The sequence below is a fragment of the Aptenodytes patagonicus genome, chromosome 1 (genome assembly GCF_965638725.1).
Source record: "Aptenodytes patagonicus chromosome 1, bAptPat1.pri.cur, whole genome shotgun sequence".
Classification (NCBI taxonomy): domain Eukaryota; kingdom Metazoa; phylum Chordata; class Aves; order Sphenisciformes; family Spheniscidae; genus Aptenodytes; species Aptenodytes patagonicus.
In genome coordinates, this window is record NC_134949.1 from 168,625,279 (window position 1) to 168,646,991 (window position 21,713).

At 44.5% G+C, this 21,713-nt stretch overlaps 1 protein-coding gene across 1 annotated transcript in view; it reads right to left on the reverse strand.

Annotated features, from left to right (window-relative positions):
• Nucleotides 1–17,076, reverse strand: part of CLDN10 (claudin 10) — a 61,913-nt gene extending 44,837 nt beyond the window's left edge. The window contains exon 1 of the mRNA XM_076362137.1: nucleotides 16,825–17,076. Within this exon, the coding sequence (XP_076218252.1) occupies nucleotides 16,825–17,038 (214 nt within the window). The 5' untranslated portion in view covers nucleotides 17,039–17,076. The remainder of the gene's footprint in view (nucleotides 1–16,824) is intronic.
• Nucleotides 17,077–21,713: the final 4,637 nt, after the last annotated feature.

The window sequence follows — 21,713 nt, forward strand, 5'->3', positions numbered from 1 at the left end:
ACCAGCCTGGTATTAGTGAAGCATCTTTCAAGAAGGATAGCATTATTTCTGCACAAGGAAAATGAGGGACAGCTTGACTTTGTGTGTGCACACACGCGCACACAGAGCATGTTTTATGTAAAAGCTTGATCAAAAGAATAAATGGCAGGCTTAGTTTTTGAAATAGCTGGCGTTATCTCTTGCGTGAGTGAGATCCAGGCTGTCAGCGAATGCCTATCAGAGACTTGTTTTCCATACTCATGCCCATCATCGCACTATGGCTAAAGAAGAACGTGGATTTCATTGGGGCATCCAGGCTGTGTGGAAAGAGGGCGTGACAAGGCTTTGCACATCAAGGCCAGTTTGAGTCCTGGTCAGCTAAAGGTCTATTCAATGTAGGATGGAGAGGGGCTTCTCAATCTGAGGTGACATTTTAAGGGCTGCAGTGCTCTACCCTGCAGCGGCTTTGGGTGAAAGTGTTGCTCCCTTTGGGCACAGACTGGGAGAAGGGAGAGATGTGAAATATGGGAAAATTAGCTGCAGGAGGAAAGGAGGAAATTGCTCTCCATGTGCACTCTGGTTTGGATTGAAAGTTGTGGGTATAAATTACATCCAACCGATTGGAGGTAGGGTAGGATTCACTTGCAGGCATCTACTGAGTCAGGGTGGGGTTCAGTTGAATCCTGCCCAGTATGTCCGTACCTTCACTAATCCACCTGTTTTACTGTCAGTTGGCATGTCTAGACTACCCCTCTGACTCGGTGTCTCCCAGGGATAGGATGGATCCTGTCCCTGTTGACCGTAAAGGGGATCACAGGGTGACTAGCTCCCACACAGCATTTTACACCACAGCTGTCTAAAGTGGTCTGGGATAAATCCTGAACCTATGCTTAAGATCCAGCGCAGCAATTTTAGCACCTCATCTGTGCCCAACGTTAGGTGCCTGATGAAAGCAGGACAACATCTCCTAGGTAGGAAGAAAGGAGAACTATGGGACCCACACCATTCCAGATTACTAATGCGTGATTCTGTTATGTGCACAAGATTGCAATCTCATGGCAAATCTCAGCTATTACAGAGGACATGAAGCTTATTCAAAGCATTGCCTCTCCTCGCCAGCCTCACTTGACTCTTCCCTGAGCTGGCCATTAACTGGATGTTTTTTGTTCAGATTCCAGTCTAAATGCTGTTTATGTTTGGTGCAAGGAAGATAACGTACAGGTTGAGTACTTCAAGCACTTTGGCCTATATTGTCTCCCCGCCTCCTCTGTTTTGGGCTGTTTCAGATATGTTAGGACAATATTGTCTGGCAGTGAAAATAGCACAGAGAAGTGAAATGGGATGAATGTGAGTGTGCTGCCTTTGCTCAGGGCTGTAGATATCTCAGCAATATCTAGGCCAAATCATGGGCATCGAATGTGTTACACAGAGCTACGTGGTCTGCAAGCACAGAGCAAAACACCTACTCCAAATTCAGACAAAAAGTAGGAAATGTATATTAAAAAAGCGCAAGAGGATTTAATACCAACCAACCTTTGCAGACCAAAAGTCCACTAAAAGACCTTTGTAGACCACAGACTACTAACCAGTGGACCTTAGATACGTTATAAATTATATTTTCTGAATTACAGCTTTCCACCTAAGCAGGCTGCAAGGGGGAGTCCGAGAGAGAAGAGGCAAGGATTTCACGGGGACACATTTCACTTCTGGCAGCTAGAACTGACCACGGGGTATAAGGTCGAGCTGATTCAGGTAACCACAGAGTAAAACTACCACAGAGTAACAAAGTTAAGCTAAGGCTTAGATGTAGTCTGTCCGTAGGCAGACAGAAAAGGACAGTTGTTTTTAGGGTATGACGCTAAAACTGCTAATAGTCTTTGTGGTAATCCAGGCTCACCATTTCTTGTGGTACTGCCACTGGACATGGGGAACTGATTATGCTCTTCCTGTTTGCAGCCACTTGTTACGTATTTGGAGGCTATTTTTGTGCCTACAGTTAGGCTACTCTTCTTTAGACTAAACAGAATTAACTCTTCCAGTCTTTCCTCATAGATCATGTTTCGTAAACTTGAGGGATTCTAGTTGCTCTTAACTGTGTGCTTTCCAAGTGCTCTGCATCTTGCTTCAAGTGTAGTACCCAAACTGGACACAGTACTGCAGCAGAGGCTTTGCTTGGGCCAAGCAGAAGCCATCTCACATCTTACAGACAAGCTCTTTTTTTTATAAAGACTTGGGTTTTTATTTTTGCAACACAGTACCATCTAGATGTTATGCATTGCCTGATCCCAACTGAGAGGATCCTGGATATTGGATTGGTCCCTGCTGGTCCATCTACACAGATCCAATAGCTGACTAGAATCTTGTGGAAATTTTTTTCTGTTGAGTTTCCAGTAAGTTATTTAGAAAGGAGAAGGTAGATATTTTGAGGCAAAGGAGGGGATAGATTATAAAAACTTAACATCACTTGAGCAACAGTACCAGGTCAGACATAGCACTGAACTAATTTATGATCCTGTCTCTGCTAGCGGCATGACAGAGACAGTAAGGCTGCAAAGATGTTGAGAGAAAAGAAAAAAAAAAGAAATAAACTCATTTAGAAAATATTGCTGTTGGTAGACCTGAGTGAAAGCAGATGTAACCCAGTGAACTTCAGACCCTGAAGTAATGTTATTTCTTTTGCTTACTGAGAAAAGTGAGCAATGCCAGTGAAAAAAATCTCTGGCTCTAAAAATCACTTTGCATGACTCATGCATAATAGAAATGAGTCTTGTTTGGAAACAGACTTTTCCTCGTCATTCCTTCTTCTTTTAAAGAGGTACTCAGGAGTCTTGCACACCTAAAATATATTTCTTTGCTTCCTAGTTCCTCTCCCTTGTTCAGCAGTGCTTTCCCTTCAGCATTATGAATTATGACCATCTTGCTGCAAGGCTGTGTGAGCAACGAGCACAACATGGAAGTCTGTTGCTGGACACAGATTTTTATTTGAAACGATCCAAGGTGGTAAAATTGTAAAGCACAGGTGGTTGAAAGCACTCAGATTCCTTAAATAATGGCTCCCACTCATTCTTTTTTATTAAAGTGCTAGAAGTTTTTGGAAATTATCTAATTCCTCCAGTGGAGCAGTTAGCCTTCGCCTGGTCCCTCTTGTACTGAAAGCAATGGCCAAAGGGTCACTACCAGGTCAAGGCAGAGCCTTGCACCTTGCAAGCTCACTTTCTGCTTTCCTAATGACCTGCTTCCATCGAGCTGTCTGATGTATTTTGGGTGGCTGTGGCCTATGTGTTTTGTCAAGAGCTCTCTGCCTGCCCTGTGCCCCAGCTGTTGCATGCTGGACTCCCTTTCCTTGGCTGCAAGCGTTTTGTCTCCTTGCAAACTGTTCCCAGGAAAGAGGAGTGCAAGAGAAAGCCGTTCCTGTCTCCCTGACTCTCCTTTCACCGGGGCACATCTGAGTCTTGCACACTCAGATCTTGCTGATCAACTGCAAATCCTGTCAACTGGCCCAGACAACCAGTCGTGCCTTACTGTGCCCTGGGCTTGCCCTTAGGTGTCCGCAGTAACCAGAGCAATCACCACACTGTAGCACAACTAGCGGGTGACCTTAGGAAGTGCTCAAACATTTGCATATTATTGCAAACATAAAAATAATAATAAAAGTCTGTGGGATGTGGGCTGGTGTGGAGTATCTCTTATCAACAGGCTCCACAAAAGCTCCTTCTTTTGTTTATAAGGAACTGCAGACCAGAGATGCCTGGATTTGCAGACAGGAAGGGTGAGGGGGGAAAACATCCCCACTTATTTTCTCCTTTGAGCAACAACATTTCTCTTAACCTTAACCAAAGAAGGTAGCGAAGCCACTTGGCAAACAGACTTGTGTTAAGTACCTAGGCTGGAAACGTTTATGCTTGTTCCTGTAACACACACACACAGCGCTCTGCTCCGTGTGTGCTGACGGGAGGGAGGGGAAGGACTTGCCACCCCACGCAGCCATCCCCCTCGCAGCCCGTCATACCCCTGCACTGTGTGTCCAGGCAGGAGTTCACCCACAGATGGTAACTACTGCCTGCCAGGAGGGATGCTGGCTTTGGCTGCCCGTCTCTCCTCCTGCCTCTCTCCCCAGCTGTGCCAAGCACAGGGCACCACCACCACCCAGGGCAAGGGAGCTTCGCTGCTCAGAAGTGAGTTAGCTGAGCCGTGGTTTGGGGGTGTCTGCACCCCCAGTGAAGGCCAGGTTGTGGCAGTGCAGGATGTCCTAGCCACAGAGACCCAACTGGCCATTGAACCTCTGAGAGTGAGCCCTATCTTGTACCAGAGTCTGGAAAGCGGCCAAGATGCACAGAGCTGGAGAAGCACAGCCCCTTCACTCCCTGCTATACCGCTGCACTGAACCTCACCATCTCCAACCACTCTGCGTCTCATTTGCTGTAGGGGAAGGTGGCTCTACTGTATGTGGCCTCCTGCTCCCTCAGGGACATGCATTTCCAGCTGTAGATTATTTCTTTGTTTTTGACTATCCCACCTTGTACCTCAGCTGGGCTCCCTGTGCCTCCTGGAAAGATGTACCCATCTCAAACACCTACACAGAGGCAGCGGTAACGTGATGGTCCCTCTGCAGCCTGTGCTGTCGGACTCCAGTGTTGGCCAGAAACACAAGAGGAGCCCTGTGGCAGTTTCAGCTGTAGATGCCCTTGGGAGAATAGGGCTGAGGGAGAAAAGCAAAGAAGATGAAGGCTGTCGGATTGGCAGGGGATGTGCAGGATGGCCATGCCGTGTTCACAGTGCCACAGGCAGTGACCTCCCTAGCAGATCTCGGTGAGCAGTGCCAGCCTGCCGTGCTTGCTCAGCCTCCGAGATTGCAGGGCGAGAAGCCCTGGCTGCCGTCAGCTGGCTGGGACGGCAGCGAGGCTTTCTGACTCAGCAGGAATTGACCCAAATCCCTGGCAGGGAGGAAAACAAATTTTCTGCCTTCCACTCATACCCTGTCCCTGGCTGCAGTGGGTGCCCTTGTTTTAAAAGTTGAGGTCTACGGCTCTGACTAGGATGCTGGGTGACTTCTCAGCTGGTGTGTTTTTTTGGTCAGGTCGCATCACCTTGGGATTTCAACAAATCCCACCTCTGGGTAGAGCCGATGTGGAGATTTTGTAGCCTAGCAAGATGACACTCAGCTCAACAGGAAAGCTGAAGAAACTTTGGCTTTTGCACTGAAAGGATGTCTCCACAGGGAGCTTAGATCTGAACCAGGATGCACTCATGAGGGTCAAAAGCCCTGTTGGGTCCCAGCCCTGCACCAAGCCAGGCAAATAGGTCTGCTCGAAGGGGACCTGAGCCTTGCTGCACACAGAGGCTCAGGAGTTACTGACACTTTAAAATGCTGAATTTCTGTGAAGATTAAATGCAAACCACTGAGTTTTTAGAGAGAATATTAAGTAATCATGATATTGGAGATTTTATAATAGCCACTGAGTAAAGCAAAACTACTTGCGGCATGAAGATGTTGAAAGGTGGTGTAAATTAAAGTAAAATTGTCCATTGCATTGGTTTTTCTGGGATATAATGGTATCATCTGTTTTGTAAGCTGGAACATTTCCATTAAAAATATGCTATGGAAAAGCCAGATGCCATTAATGATTATTTAGTTAATTAAATTACCGCTTTTCCCCACTTTGTGAGATAACTACTTCTGTTATTAACAAAAGGTGGCTGACTCTGGGCCCAGTATGTGGTGTGATGCTTGCTTGGGATGGGATGCCAGCCTGGGGCAGCAGCTTGGGCTCGTGGTGGGCTTGCAGTGGAGAAGCTCTTTATACCTCGGGAGAGTCCTGTTCTCCTGGTCACCCAATTAAACACTGTACTGAGATACGGTTAGTGAGTCACTTTCACTGTTTCTTAGTGGCTTGGGTTTGGTTTCTGTTTTTGCTGCTTACAGGATGAAATATCAATAGGCAGGCTTTTATGTGACATTCTGTGTTATTGTTTAGAAATTCATTTGTGAAGAAGGAAAAGGCAGTCTCCAAATAACAGAAGATTTTGGCGGATTTCCATCTGCAGCGGAAATTTAGAACTTCTGAGCTCTCATTTCCTTTGGAAATATGAATCAGTGTGCGTTGCCCTGAATATGAGCCTGAGACACGTCTTTGTGTCTGACTGGTAACTACAGAAGAGTAACCTCACATCTTAGCTGGATACAAAAATAATAGCAAGTATAAAAATTGGTAGAGTGGACCTGGTAGGAAACCAGTATATATTATTATGAAAGCAAATTCGTGAGAATCTTCAAGTATTCAGTTTTGCTTCTCATTTTGACTGTCAGGTTATGTAATTGTATTCTTTCAAATACTAGTAGAGTCTGTGTAATTAACTTTTGGGAAAATGGGGGGCTAGAAGGGAAATTTTGGAGTCTAACCTAAAATAATCTTATAAAATAAGATTAATGACATATCCAGTTGATGGTGTACAGTATTAAAATCTACCACATGGAAGCCTTGATTTATGGAAAACTGTTCAATAGTACAACATAAATCTTAGCTCAAGATGTGGAATTTAAAAATTCTATCTTTAAGCAGGTTAATCCTGAGGATGTGTTTTACTAGAGCTTGGTTAATTACCTCCAGACTAACATATGTTTTCTTTAGAAAAGTTAACACAGTAAAAAAGAAACATAACTGTAAAATGATCACATCAGTAGACTGTTGAGCATGGTCTTTAGAAGTCTTCAATGCCTCTGCTTTTTTAACTGTTTCAGATCCTTTTTTAGAAATTTACAGGGCAAATGTCTGGGTGACCAGTACAAGGTATTTAAGGTGAGAGATGAACAAAATATTCTCTGTAGACTTTGCACGGGCCTGAATTTCAATATGTGCTTTGCCAAATTAAGACCATAAAGGTTTAAGTTCTAGATTTTTTAATATTTGGGCAGGCAACAGTGTCTCCCAGCATCCCATAAAAGGTCACTGTCAGGGCAGAACAAGAATCTGGCTTTCCAGCTCTCTCTCCAGGCCAGCACATTCGCTCATCCCCTGTCAGTCTTTCCTCGGCATGAAGCAGATATACGGACACCTTGTTCTACAGGTCCATCCTATTTAGCCACTATCCTTGTTCTTGAGTGACCTCAGCTGGCTAAATGCCAGTTCGTAGGATCTACACTAACAGATTCTGGTAGAGGTCTGCTCAGTGTCGTTGGTTATCTGTGCCACCTCACCAAGTGACTCTTTTTGACATCTCTTATTTTGTTTCCTTTGACCCTGGTTTCATGCCTTTCGGTTCATTTCTCTCTGACAGAAAGCATCCCCTGGAACAGAAAGACTGTGCTGGCTTATTATTTAACAGTGATGAAGGTTTGAATGCTTGGCTTTGTGACTTGGATTTTGTTTTGAATATATGTGTGTTTTAAAAAAACGAAAAGTAACAAAATCCAGGAAGATTTTAATGACACAAAACCATTATTAAATCCAGAAAACCATCAAAAGGGAGGTGCTGCTTCTTCACTTCAATAGTGAAATGTCATCAGAAGTGCCCCTTTCCTTGCCAGGTACCCCACTGCCAGGCCTGTCCATCTCATATGTTCAGCTTGGGACCCTTCTCAGCTGCCCAACTTCCAGGCCTCTGCCTCACCTCCTGTACCCCTGGCTGCTCGCTCCCATGCTAAGATCATTTGGTCAGCAGCTGCTGCCTGGCTGTGCTGGGCAAATAAGGCCATGGACTGAGAGGTATGGAGTGGGAAAAGAAAGTGCCCTTGCACATAACAAAGCCCTGCTTTAAGGCACAGCCATCTGAGCTGATGTGCTCTCTCCTGTGTTAGGAAATGCATTCCTGGAGAGGAAAGCCATGCAGGAGCCCTGGGCTTCAATATCTACTCTGTAGAGAGAAGACTGAGTGGATTGCAGGTATCTGCTGGGCACAGCCAGAGGTCCCTCACAATACTGGCACCAGGACTGAGTCAAGGAGTAAGCGCCCTGAAAAAGTGGGAATCTGAAGCCCTCAGTAACACCCCTGGTGACACCTCTGCACCAAGCATTTGATCTCATTTGAATCAGTGAAACACCCAAGAGGATACATCAGTCAGCCTCTAAACCACCAGAGATCCCCATGGCACCCACTCCAGGGAAGGCTTATGAGGATAACTGGACACTGTATGACTTGATGCACATGGGATATGAAGAGGAATCCCATGTGCAAGCTCCACTAAAATGGCTTCGCTCATCTGGCATCTTTCTTGACATTGCAAAACTATGTGTAAGTACCATGAGACGTAGAATAACACTTGCATCCAGGGAATTAATACGCCTATTGTCTGTGTAGTGGTTTGTTTACCAAGTTGGCACTTAAATCACACCTGCCCAGCCAACTCCACGTGGTAGCCACAGCAGAGATTTTTATGTACATAGATTTTTATCTCTACAATTTCCCCTCTCCTGCCCATTGGCTACACTCATTCTCCCATACCCATTCCCAGGTTGTTTGCTGTTCAGCCTCTCTCCTCCCCCTTGCACTGCTCCCTGGAAATGTCATATGTGCTAAAAGGCTAAAGATTTAAAATCTTACATCTCAGCAGTGTGAATTCCAAAATCATCAGCTTTAATGATTTGTACTTCAGTCTCCTTCTCTCCCCCATCCGCCTACCACGGCTGTTTTTGCCAGGTCTCCTCTCCCCTCCTGCTGCAGGGACTTTCAAAAATGAAAAGGATTGTATCTCTGTAACTTTGAATGAAGCTCTGGTTGCAGCATGACTGCTAAAAAAATTAGAAGAGGTACATTGGCCCTAGGCTCCTCAGTGCACACTACAGGGAAGCTCTTCTCACCCACCTCAGTGCTTGCAAGGCAGACCAGGGTACAAAACCTGTTTGAACAGAGGTATTTTAAAACATTGGCTGCATACCAATTACTGCTGAGTCCTATTCATTTTGCAGTACACTCTCTGCTGCTATGTAGGAGTAATCAAAGAAAGCTAAAAGCAAAGCAGAGATAACAATCTATCCTGGCATGAGTATTAGAAGATGAAAGAGCTTTGTTATTAATGCCCTAATAACAAGCTTTGCATTCCCATCCTTGCACCAGCTGCATGGTAACCGCGCTAGCAGATAGCAGCACTTTGCACCTTCCAGATTTCCTCACTGATTTTCTGCAAATGAAGACCACCTCTGGGGGACTGTCCACCAGGCAGAAATCTGTAAGGATGACTGAAAAGAAGCACAAGCAGCATTAATCTCGTCGAGGTCTTGACAAAAGTGAAAAAGACCTCAGCACCGTAACCTCTGCCCTTGTACAGAGATGGGAAGACAGAAGGCTTATAGCACAGAAAGAGGATTACAGAGATGCTGTCAAATTGCCAGGTGTAAACAAGAGCTAAAGAGGAGGGCTGGTCTGCAATGCCTTATGTTTTTCTGGAATCCTGCAGATTTTAAAGCCGTGTCAGAGTCTGTCCTTTGTAACCTGCCATTAGCTTCTCTTCCAAAACTGGCAGCTGGCTGTGAAAGCCTCCACCCTCAGTGTTTTCCAGCTGGCCCTGTGCAGTCTAGTCCTGCAGTTCTTGGATTCCCTTTGTGTATCTTTCTGGCTGCAGATCCCCCAGTAGGCACACCTCTTTCCAGTCTGCCCCATAGCTCTGGACTATTCTGGTTCAAGTAATTGGCCAGAGCCAGACAGTCTTCATAGTAAATAGCAGTAAATAGTGATGCGTTGTGGTTTAGATTAATGAATTTTCAGAGCTTATAGATTAAAATCTTGGAAACAAAGAGCTCGAAGAGAAAACAAAATTTGGCAGCAGGATTCCTTGTGAACCACCTCAAAGTCTCTAACCTATGTTTCAGCTCTGAGATCCAAAATTCCAGGTTTCACAGAGTTGTCCTGCCTCTTGGGGACTCTTCGGCTCTGGACGCTTCCTCTTGAACTTACCACTCCCACGGAAGCCCTGGGTTTTGGTCTGTATCTACTGCAGAGCTGCTGCTGGATCTCCCTGGGACAAAATCTCTTGATTACTTGGGAGTTATCCCCCTCCTTCAGTTCATATCTGTTCTGCCAGGAGCTGCTAGGTCAAACATGGCGCTCTGCTTCGTGAATGGCTCTGCTGCATATGATTCAATTCCTTCCCTTACTTGAAACTACCCTGATAAGACCCATTATTCCTCAGACTAACTCCTACCTAGGCTGAACTGTTTAATTTACTTTCTTCTTTCACTTTTGGGGGAGGGGAGAGGGTGAGCAATAATATACAATATATATAACAGATTCCAAAAATGTTTGCTGTATAGTGTCATGACATCTCACGACCTCTAGTGCATTACCAGCTCTGTGGACCAAACATGCGTTTCAGGCTATCTTGTTTGAGCGGAGAGCAGACCTAGTCATCTAATGTCAGAACAGAGGACATGAGCTTGGAAAGTGGCTTGCTACGATGGAGAGGCAAACTGTGCCAGTTGAGAACCTTTTGTTGCCAAGATTTAACACCCTATTTCTCTGCATGCACAAAAGTCCCCAGGCTGGAATCAGCATTTCAATCAGTCCAAACAGTGACTGTCATGGTTTAACCCCAGCCAGCAGCTAAGCACCACACAGCCGCTTGCTCACTCCCCCCTGGTGGGATGGGGAAGAGAATTGGAAGGGTAAAAGTGAGAAAACTCGTGAGTTGAGATAAAGACAGTTTAAGAGGTAAAGCAAAAGCCACACACGCAAGCAAAGCAAAACAAGGAATTCATTCACTGCTTCCCGTTGGCAGGCAGGTGTTCAGCCATCTCCAGGAAAGCAGGGCTCCATCACGTGTAATGGCTACTTGGGAAGACAAACGCCATCACTCCAAACGTCCCCCCACTTCCTTCTTCTTCCCCCAGCTTTATATGCTGAGCATGACGTCATATGGTATGGAATATCCCTTTGGTCAGTTGGGGTCAGCTGTCCCAGCTGTGTCCCCTCCCAACTCCTTGTGCACCCCCAGCCTACTCGCTGGCGGGGTGGTGTGAGAAGCAGAAAAGGCCTTGACTCTGTGTAAGCACTGCTCAGCAGTAACGAAAACATCCCTGTGTTATCAACACTGTTTTCAGCACAAATCCAAAACATAGCCCCATGCTAGCTCCTATGAAGAAAATTAACTCTATCCCAGCCAAAACCAGCACTGTGACCCTTCTGCCTACTGAGAAATGGAGAGCACTTTGGAATTAAGCCATAAAACTCTGAGAGAAGTTCTGGCCATGCCTCATGGTCACCATTCCCAAATTTGTGCTACTGATCCTACTGTATATTTCTTTTTATATTGATGCAACTTTGCCAATGCTGTTTTGACTTTGTTTTTCTAAGTCAGCAAATGGATATTGTACTCATTGGGCAGAACGACTTAACGGAGGGGTGGCTCAGTCTACTGAACACAAATCAACCCCACCTCCCTTCAGTTAGCATTTTTCCTAGAAGGATTTGCTTGCTACAGAAAAGTTCTTAGACACAGTTGTCCTCTAACCTCAATATCGGACCCCCGTGACTCTGTCCCTTTGCCTACCTGGAGTATCCCCCAGCAGAGTCCTCTGTGGCTGGCCGTCAGTCTGAAGAAAACCTCCCCGATGGATTTCTCCCTTCCCGCTGATGGCTGTGGCCGTTCACCCCAGACTGACGGCCGGGCCCTCTCCCCTTTTGACCTCCCAAAAGCACACTTTGCTGCCGCTGCTGCTCTGCCATGGCTCTGGGTGCAGTGAAACCGCTCCTCTCCTGTGGCCGCTCACCCGGGGGAAGCCGGGGCCGAGGTACGCTGCCTTTCCAGGACGAGAGGGAGCTTCTTGCCCCCACCCGGGGCGGCGCGGCACCCGCCCCCGGGCACGGCCGGGGCTTCCCCGGGGCCGCGCCTGCAGCACCATGGAGAGAGGAGCGCGCTCGCCTCCGGCGGGCGGGAGCGGGCAGCGAGCGGGCAGCGAGCGGGCAGCGGGGAGGGTGCGGGCAGCGAGCGGGAGGGGAGCGGGCAGGGAGCAAGCAGCGGCGGGGGAGCGGGCAGGGAGCGGGCTGCGGGCAACGGGCAGGGCGCGGGCATCTGGCAGGCAGCGGGGAGCAGGAGCGCAGTCTCTGGCCCCAGCCCTCGCTCAGCCTGCCCCCCACGTAGCCCCACTTGTGATGAGTACAGAGCAGCGGCGTTGAGCGCTGAGGGATTTATCACTAAGTTCCCTCCCCATAGGCTCAGGAGAAGCCTGGCCTTGGCTGCCACGCAGATACCTGGCTGGCTCGCTGTCGACTGGCAGTAATCAAATGACTAGTGTTTTCCCTGGCAGTAAGTTTCTGTCTAGTGAGGGAAACTCTCACGTCAGTCCTTTCCTGCTCTAGGTTGAGCCCTCTGGGAACGTTGCTAGTGTCACCCCGAAGCACGGCTGGCATTGCTCTCCACACCCAGACAAACTCTGGTTTGTCTTAATTAAAGAGGAGATAGTTCATGCAGTAGCCCTTGGGCCAGTCCAGGCAGGACAAGATGTAAAAAATGTGCTCTACACCGCAGCCGGGGAGAGTGGCCCTACCTGGAGCCTCTGGCAGAAAGCACCAGGGGAGACTCGAGGTCGACCCCTAGGGTTTTGGAGTCGGGGATACAGAGGATCCGAGGCCCGCTATACTCCAACTGAAAAAGAGATATTGGCAGCATATGAAGGGGTTTGAGCTGCTTCGGAAGTGATCGGCACTGAAGCACAGCTCCTCCTGGCACCCCGACTGCCGGTGCTGGGCTGGATGTTCAAAGGGAAGATCCCCTGTGCACATCATGGAACTGATGCTCACGTACCCAAGAGTCGGGCCACTGAAGAACATGAAAACAACCAGCAGGCGGATCAGGCTGCTAAGATTGAAGTGGCTCGGGTGGATCTGGACTGGCAACATAAGGGTGAATTATTTATAGCTCAGTGGGCCCATGACACCTCAGGTCACCAAGGAAGAGATGCAACATACAGATGGGCTTGTGATCAAGGGGTGGAAGTGTTCGACTAAGCAAGGCTGCTCTGGGTACAGGTGCTGCAACAGTAGTTGCCTTGTTTCAGCTCCATTCCACCTCTTAGCTGTATTACAGTGGCAGCTTCATGAAACGGCAGCTCTGAATCTGTCTGTCTGTCGATGTGACCCAGAACGCCAGGGCATTGCCCTTTCCATATTGGCTACCATCAGGATAGCACTGCTTGCCCCACCTGGCTCCATCAAAACAGGCACTGGCAAGACTAAGGGATGCCAGCAGAAGATCTGAGGCTCAAAGGTTCAAGGAAGCACAATTCTTCTCTTTCTGGTACACCTCCCTGAATGCATGGCATGGAAAACCAGAGAGTCCAGAGGAGTCATGAAAGAGCACTGTAGGCTAGGCATGCCAAATGCTGAACCAAGTATTTGAAGAAGCCTTGACGGACTAGGGAGGTGTCATGGGAAAGGGATGTGGGCACAATTCAGTTTGCTAGTTACACTGATGGTTTTTTTATGTGAATGAATCAGCTTTCTCTAGCATCACCAAAAGCAAAATACTTGAATAAAGTATCTAAGCAGTGCTACCATAGACAACTAAAAGCTAGCTCTTGTCAAATCAGGAGGATTCTGGGACTGTAAGAATTCAGGATGATAAACATGAGAGGAATGAGAAGAGAGATAACTACTGCCTGTGGACCACTAAGGAGTTAGCAGGAGATGGGGTGGGTAGAAATTCTGCTATAAAACGTCAGTATCTTTTTGAAGTCCACAACAGCTCTGACTCTAGTGAAGTTAGGAGCTTTAGTTCCCAGGCTCACCCTTTGAAGGTACTTTGTGGGTCCTTCTTATTGATAAGGACTGAGAGGTTAATCAGAGATTAGTGGTTTTGTTAAACAATATTGTCTGTTAGTTTTAATTTCTGGTGTTTATTGACTGTGTGAGTTTATGCCCGTGTGTAATGGTCCCTTGGTTTTGATCATATAATTTCCATGAGTATATCTGGTGCACTGCTAATCATAACCAAGTTAACTGAAGAGGCAATGTTCCCAGATAATATTTAGCTTGAAGCTTGCTGTATTTGTGTTAGATCTGATGAATGACTTCGTTGCATACTTCTCCCAAAGCAGATGATTTAATAAAAGATATTGCTTCTCCCCACAACCATTGCCTTAAATGACTGTAGCTACACCACTATTACTATTCATGCTACAGTAAATACATCGTACTCCTCCAGGATCTTTCATCTGAATGTTTCAGTCACTGCAGCGGAGTATACTGTGGCTATACATGTAAACATACACGTACATTTGGCAACAGCCCAGCTAGCTTGGATACCGTTAGTGTGCCCTGCTAACCCAGACTTCCAGAAACTCAAAACCCTCAAGATCTGTAGGTGGGCTGGGTTACAGAAGCTGAGCAATTACTGCCTTGGCTGTGCTCCTATCAGCACAACTAGTCCTTTAACTGAAAGTCACTTCTGGCATATTTCTACATACTGCCAATGACCGCAGGGTAATCCTGCTAAAAGAAAGACCTCTGGAGTCTGCTTTTTGTTTACTGTGATTTAAATAGAAAAAAAAAAAAATCTTAAAACTTCATAGAGCTTATGTAGAAGCCTCTCCTGCAGAATCCCCCCAAAAGTGCAATCAAAACTTTAATGATCGAATGCATCTGCTTTGGAGTAGAAGTGACTTGTGTTATTTACTGCTAATACTTTCTGTGGGGTAACCTGAATATGGATTGGTAGGAATGGAGTGAGGAGCTTGTGTAACAGAGTTATCTTTGGCTGTAGGACAAATTGCAAATAGATTCCATAAAATCATAATGTGCAGAAGAAGAAGTTATATTGCCAGCCCTCCCTAATGTCGGTATGCCAGTAATGATGGTTTATTGAAGCTCTGAGGACAGAGATGGGAGTTCATTACTTCTTTAATCTGAGCGCTTTATTGTTTTACAATGTAGGACAGAGTGAGAGTGCAAAGCTCTTTCCATGCTGAACTCTTGTTTTCCTTGGATTACCAGGAGTTTATGTTTAGCAGGTTTTCCAAACAAAATACCTCACTCTTTCTCAGTAGTGTTTATGCTACATGTAACATTACCCTTTGCTGGTGCATGCACTAGCAGGTTAAAATTAGACTTCCCAAATGTCAGTACAGCAGCTTGCTACTCGCTTACTTTAACAAGAGCGTGCTACTTTAATTTGTTGTGACTTTCTTGTCTATGTTACTCTAAACAGCAAATAAGTAAAATCTTACTCAGATGCTTAAGTATATATTCAAAGGATGCACACATAATGATGCGTATTTTGTTTATTCAAGTTTCAATCTGTCAGTGATCAAAATAATAGTAACAATACAAAGTGGCAAATGGATTACAGCTGATTATTCTGAAAGCAGCTTTTGTATTACTAATAATAGCAGTAATGGTAGTTACTAGTTACTGAAGTACTTTACATTGCTTTAAACAAATTTGATCATATATGCCTGAGAAGAAGAGTTGGGTTTTTTTCTCTAAATCTTGGCAGAAATAATGCATAAATGGTGATTTGCAAAGATATAATATTAGCTTTTAAAGCATATGTGTGAGTTTCTATGCCTTTTAAGTAATTTTTGATGAACAGCATTCTTTCAAAGAAGTAATTCTTATCCATTCACATCCCTTACATGCGATTTGTGATGGTTTGGAGCAGGGCATGATAAAATGCGTACAAAAATGATGCTGAGTTTTATGTCAAAATCCTCTGTACGTATGAGTTGATCTGTATGTCCCAGCATGCAGTCTGATGTGGCAGGGGCATGAAAGGCAAGAAAAGGTGTGGATCTGTAACATCCCTGCGTTTCCATGTTTCCTTGTGTGTGCGAGGTGTGTGTGTGTGTATGACCCTGTTTATGTAATATGGTAACAACCATGCCACAGTACGGTTTATATCTCGTTCAGCCCCTGGCTGTTGATACCTTATAACTGTGCTTTTTCCTGGTCTCATAAAAGCTTTGAAAGACTGGTTCCATCTAGCCTGGATTTCTTTTCTGGTTCCCTAAAATACCAGTGTCTTAGCCCATTTTTTCCTACTCTACTTTTCTGACTCCATCTTGCTCGTGTGCTGCTCACATCCAGAAGCGAGCAGTCCCTCTGCCCTTGCCCTCGTGAGTGCTTACACACAGTTTCACTGAAAACACTATCTTGCCTACTGTCTCAAGGCTTAACAACAAATAGAAAACAAACCTCTTCATTTAGTGCTTTATACACAGAGCAAAACAGGAAACACATTGCGTAGTAGACTTTTAGTTAGTCCCTGTCTCTGAGAAAACCCGTTCCTGATATAAGGCAAGAAGACCCCATTTGTTTTTACGCTCTGATAGACGGCTTCCAAATCCAATGCTTTCCATTAAAATGGACATTCTGAAACAGCACACCTTTGATCTTTAAAGTTAAAATATTAGCCTGTGATACAGCAAGTATATACACGCGCACTTAATTTCCAGCATGTGAATATTTGCATAATATTCGTGGATGCGGTTCTTTGCTATCTAATTTCCTAAGATACTAAAAAGAGCACCGATAGCTGTCACAGACCTTGCTATCTTTCCTCCTCTCCCCATCCAGCAAGCAGGACACTTATTTTTGCATGGAAATTAGAGCTGGAAGACAGTTTAGTCCATCTCTCTGCTAACAGTGGTTTGTTACTGATAGCTTATTTACTGGAACTTTGTCCAGTATACTTATCGCATATTACCAAACACAGAGTAGAGCTTACCGTCTTTCTTGGAACACATATCATTCCTGCAAAGTTGTTTCTGATATTCTGCCTACAATATCCTTTACTTATATTCATCACAATGCTTTAATCATAATCTCTTGCACAAGCCAAAATAATCTTTTTCTCCTCAGGCTCACATCTTGCAATACACATAGCTCTCCATATGTTCCAGTTAAATTACACTTACTTACCTTCTACTTTGAAGATAGTAAGGTGAGGTCTGCAGTGAAAAGCACCCAGTGCATTGCCGGCACAGTTCATCCAAAGACCCTGGAAAACCCAGGTTGCAGTGATAACAGACGATGCTCGACTAGTGACTTTCCACTCATTCGATGCAGTAGCAGCAATAGCAGCTCCCAGCCCACAGAAACAAAATATGAAAGCTATAATCTGTATTCCTAGCATGTTTCTCTGTAACTCAGGGACTTAGTAATGCCACTGCGTGGAGAGAAAAGTACTTTAGTCATGTGAGTAAGCAAAAAGGCATAACATAAGCAAATTATACTTGAACAAGTTCAGTAACACTTGCTACAGAAAGTTAATGTCGCTGAAAGAAATTGTCATGCTTGAGTGATTTAAGAAAGGCCCTAGGCATTACAAATGTTTAGGAAGAAAGTCAAGGTACAACTTTATGGGAGCTAATTACTAGTTCTTACTTACTAATTTCTAATTGTAAAAATTAATTAAAACATTTTCATATTTTTTTCAATTAAGGTGTTCCAGTTAATGCTTAATTTTTAGTTAATTGGAAACTTACAACCATTGCATCTAGCAAAATAAGTTCAGAGTCCAAACTGTACAGTGCTATTTAACAGATTACCATAACATTTTAGAAGGATCACACAACACTTGAAAAATAAATTTTGAAAAGGCTGTGAAATTAATTCAGCCATAACTAGCCACCATACAAGCAGCTCTAAAACAGTAGCATCTTGGAGGCAGTGTCTGTGGATGTATTTGTAGAATAGCAAATCTAGAGCAGCAACAGAAACAGCGAGTGGTCCCTGAGCAGTGACGCAGCTGCAGTAGTCAGCAGAATGAACCTTGTGTAGCCCCCCTTGAGACTTCTTCTGTGGTCAGTGTAGAAAATTTACTGCTTCTTACGGTATGTTTGCTCTGCACGATGACCACAGCGCAGAAACATCTGTCCCACCACTGACTGAGCTCCTGCAACCTCATGCCATGAAAAATCCTCAAAGACTATCACTGATTTAATAAAATGTCATCTTTAAAGTAGTAGGCACTGACAGCACCACACTGAAACAGCTGTTCTACTTCCAGTTCCTGAATATACTATCATTACTGGTGTGGGACCTACACATGGTTTTGCAGACATGTGTGGCCTTCGCTCTTTTAAGATGACAACTTCCAGCTTTATTCATGCCTCTCCTCATTCTCTGGTCCTTTTGGCCTCCTCTCTGAAGAAGGAGCATGCGTCTCTTCTCTTTGGTGTTGCTGTATGCCATTTGGTGACATGAGATCACCCTGGATACTGAGCGTACACCATCACTTTTGACAATAAGAGTAGTCTATTTTTTTCCCTTTGGGTGCTTCTAGTGTTGCGTCTCCCTGTTACAGCTGTGATAAACACCACACTGAACTTCGGCATTGGAATTTTTCTCCAGACTTTTCAGAGCTCGAGGAGGGGTAACCAAGGATGCTAAACCATCATTGACATTCCATGTAAAGAGCAAGAGGAGTTTTACTGAGACTGTCCTGTTGAACCATCACCTGATACTTCCACTTTAACCAACCTTTGGCATACTGAGAAGTATGACCCAAAAGTATGATTATACAGACCAGAGAATTACACTACAAGAAGGAATTTCTTTTCAGAGTAATTCGTAGGCTCACATCCCACACACCAAGGGCAAACAGAAAGCTTTTTATTAACACAGCCAGCTTGAGAGACATGGAAAGTGGTTTTGCTACAGAGCAACACTATAACATAGCAGGTTGTTTTAATGATGAGGACAATATTACACAGACAAGAAGCAATTTTTTCCTTGCTGTCAAATAATGCAGTAATGTATTTTTCTTATGCCAAGGGTCAACCTTCATGTAATCCTTCATACATCTTGTCACTAAATTTGAAAGGGCATAGAGGAGAATATAGAAATGAGTCCATCTTTGAAGCAGATTCCTGAGAGCTAATATTATGTTTTTGTTCTACCTCTGCCTTATAAAATGGTGGGGGTTTTGGGGTGTGTGTGTGTTTGTTTGTCAAAGGCGGTGTTAGTTCACAGAGGAGACTGAGAAGAGATGTCATCAGGTACCTTTTTTTTTTTTAACCAGCCCAGTGACAGTGATGTTGGCTGAGTGCTCAGAGAAGCTCAAAGACATGTTTTACATCTGATGCTAAATTCAGGCCTTGTTCTGGACTTTCCCTGAGTGTTCTCCTCACTGATCCAGAAAAAAACTGAGAAGCTGCTCATTTGGGCTGGAAAAGCAAAGGTGACTGGATGCAAACACTGTCTCATCCTTCCCCTCTCTGTTTTTTGCTATGCATAGCAGTGTGCCTTACCAACGTAGCCTGTGAGGAGCTACCCAGGCTCAGCAGGACAGGGCTACCTGGTTACTTCTCAGTGACCCAGGCCAAAGGCAGCAGTGCCTCCTCAGTAAGACCTTGTTCTTTTAAACCAGTATCATGCTAGGAAGGGGCTTCACGGTTCTGTTTCTAGACAAACTGCAATATAAACTCCTAAGTCATTTCCCCTTCTCACTCTTAGATGATTGTATACAAAGGTCCCATCCAGTACCCACTCATTCATGAGTGTCATGCTTGTGGGACACTGAAAGCCACTTACTTTAGTGGAAAGTGCCTGTAGGGCACCACTTGAACTGTAGACTACACTTTTAGGGCTTAAGGATGACTTAGTGGTTTCTTGGCCTTTATCCTGATTCTCGTCCAGTGCATGAGTTTGTGCAATTCATGGTTACAAGCACTTCACCCTGCATTGTTTCTAGGCAGTTAGTGTGTGAGTGATGAATAAATTAAACAGATACTTAAGTGATAAGAAAGAAGTAAGCAGTCCTGTTTACAACCCTCATTTCTTCTATAAACTGTCAGGAAGTAAGTTAATCAGTCATTTAAGAAGTTCAAGGCAAAGTTGAAAGTTAACCTGTTAATGGCATTTTCCATTATATCAAAACTTCTTCTCTCTGTTACTGAACAGACAAAAGTTGGAAAACAGCTGGGAGCTTAAGGAGTGTTTAAATACGGAGCTGGAAAAGGGAAAACATTGCTACAGGCCTTTGTTGAACCATTTTCCCAAAACTCCACAAATACACTAGCTGATCATGTGACGTATCGCTGGCTCTGTTTAATTGAACACTGTGTCAGTAACATGTAATATTTCTATTACTACTGATATGCTCTTTTTAAATCAGTCCAGTGCCAGTTTTTAAACACAGCTGACACCTTTGCAGCAGGGCAAGAATGTTTATACAGGTAAGCTGTAGCCTCCAGTTTGCAATTTCTACTTCAGCCTATGTTAATTGTTGTAACCTACTAGCTGGAGGAGGTCCCAAGGCTGGTATGTTGGCTGACACAGATCTGACTGCTGACAATATATGTTTCCCTCGTGAAGACATACACACTTAGCTAAACTGAATTAGTTGTGGGGAAAGTTATGGTAAAATTAAAAAAAGAACTAAGTGCAAATCAATCCTGATGTTATCTGGATAAGAAAAAGGAGAGCTCTGCAAAGGAGGTAGCTAAGGTAACATGGAGACAATGTGCCAGATAAATAACTAGCAATGCCAAAGACATTCCTCTGCAGGGTGGGTGGACAATGCAAATTGATCCTCAGCACTGTGGAAGAAGTTATGAGAGGCCTAAACAACCATGGAGAAGTTGGACAAGCAGTAAAACTAGAAGTTACAGAGACTGAGTAAGTGACTCAAGACTTCTGGAGAAGCTGAAGAAGTAAAAGCATTGTGTAAAGCGGTGAAGAAATCAAAAAGCCTGGAGACATCACTACTCAATACAGGCAAGGGCTAAGCTGTATGGCAATATGCCTGGGCCAATAACACAAATGCAAAAAGGGTTCCTGAGAACTGGCAGTGAAGTATGAGATGGTGTTGAAAGTAGGAAGGGTGAATTCCAGTTGAGTGCCAAATCCTGCCATCTCTTCCAGACGCATGTACCCTAGAAACTCTGGGTAAACAGCGTAGCAGGCAAAGGCTGAAGGGGCACCACCTAGAGAGGAATTTCAAGGAGCAATGAAATCACTGGGAATGAGAAAGTTGAGGGAAAAGACAATTTCACAGTTTGCTATAGCAAAAGGGCATCAGGTTATACCGGTATGAAGCAGTTGCAGCAGTTTGCTGCTCACCTTGTTACTCACAAAGTGCTGGATGACATACGCAAAGAAGGTAATCTCAGGGTCATTCCAAATTTGTTGCTTTTTATTGAGCACTGCAGTCACAATACAATAATATGATTATAATATTAGTGTTACATACTGTAGTATAATCCTATTATTAATAGTACAGTTGCTATATTGCTGTAGAACAGAAAGAGAAACTTCATATACTCATCACTAGGAGAATTGCTTTGAGAATACATGGATACAGCAGGTTAACCTTGTTTTTTTCATCATGTTCCTTAACTGGTCATTAAGGATAAGAGATGGCTTTGAAAATGTTACTTTTGGATGATCTAGCATTAGACTCCTTAGTTTATGCTGTTGACACTGGACACTAGCAAACATCTTTGGATTAAAGACATTTGCTATCGTTAAGTGTATTGTTATTGTTGGCACACTCTGCCTAGTGTGCAGTAAGTGGCAGAAAGCCAAAATGGTTAAACTCCAAAATGCAGAACACTAAAATGCAGTGAAGTTGAAATGGTAGGACAAGTCATATGTTTGAACAGTGCTGAAAGCCAGGGTGAAATTCAAGGTCATTGTGCTTTGCTGAGAACTTCTGAACAGACTTTGATGAAGTGGTGGGCTCAATGAAGACATCATGTTTTTTATAGAGCGCACTCATCAAACCCAGCCACTATTAGAATTAGCCTGTGCTACAGTATACTGATAGCATTACTGGAAGCAATAGTATTAGACACTAACAAGCA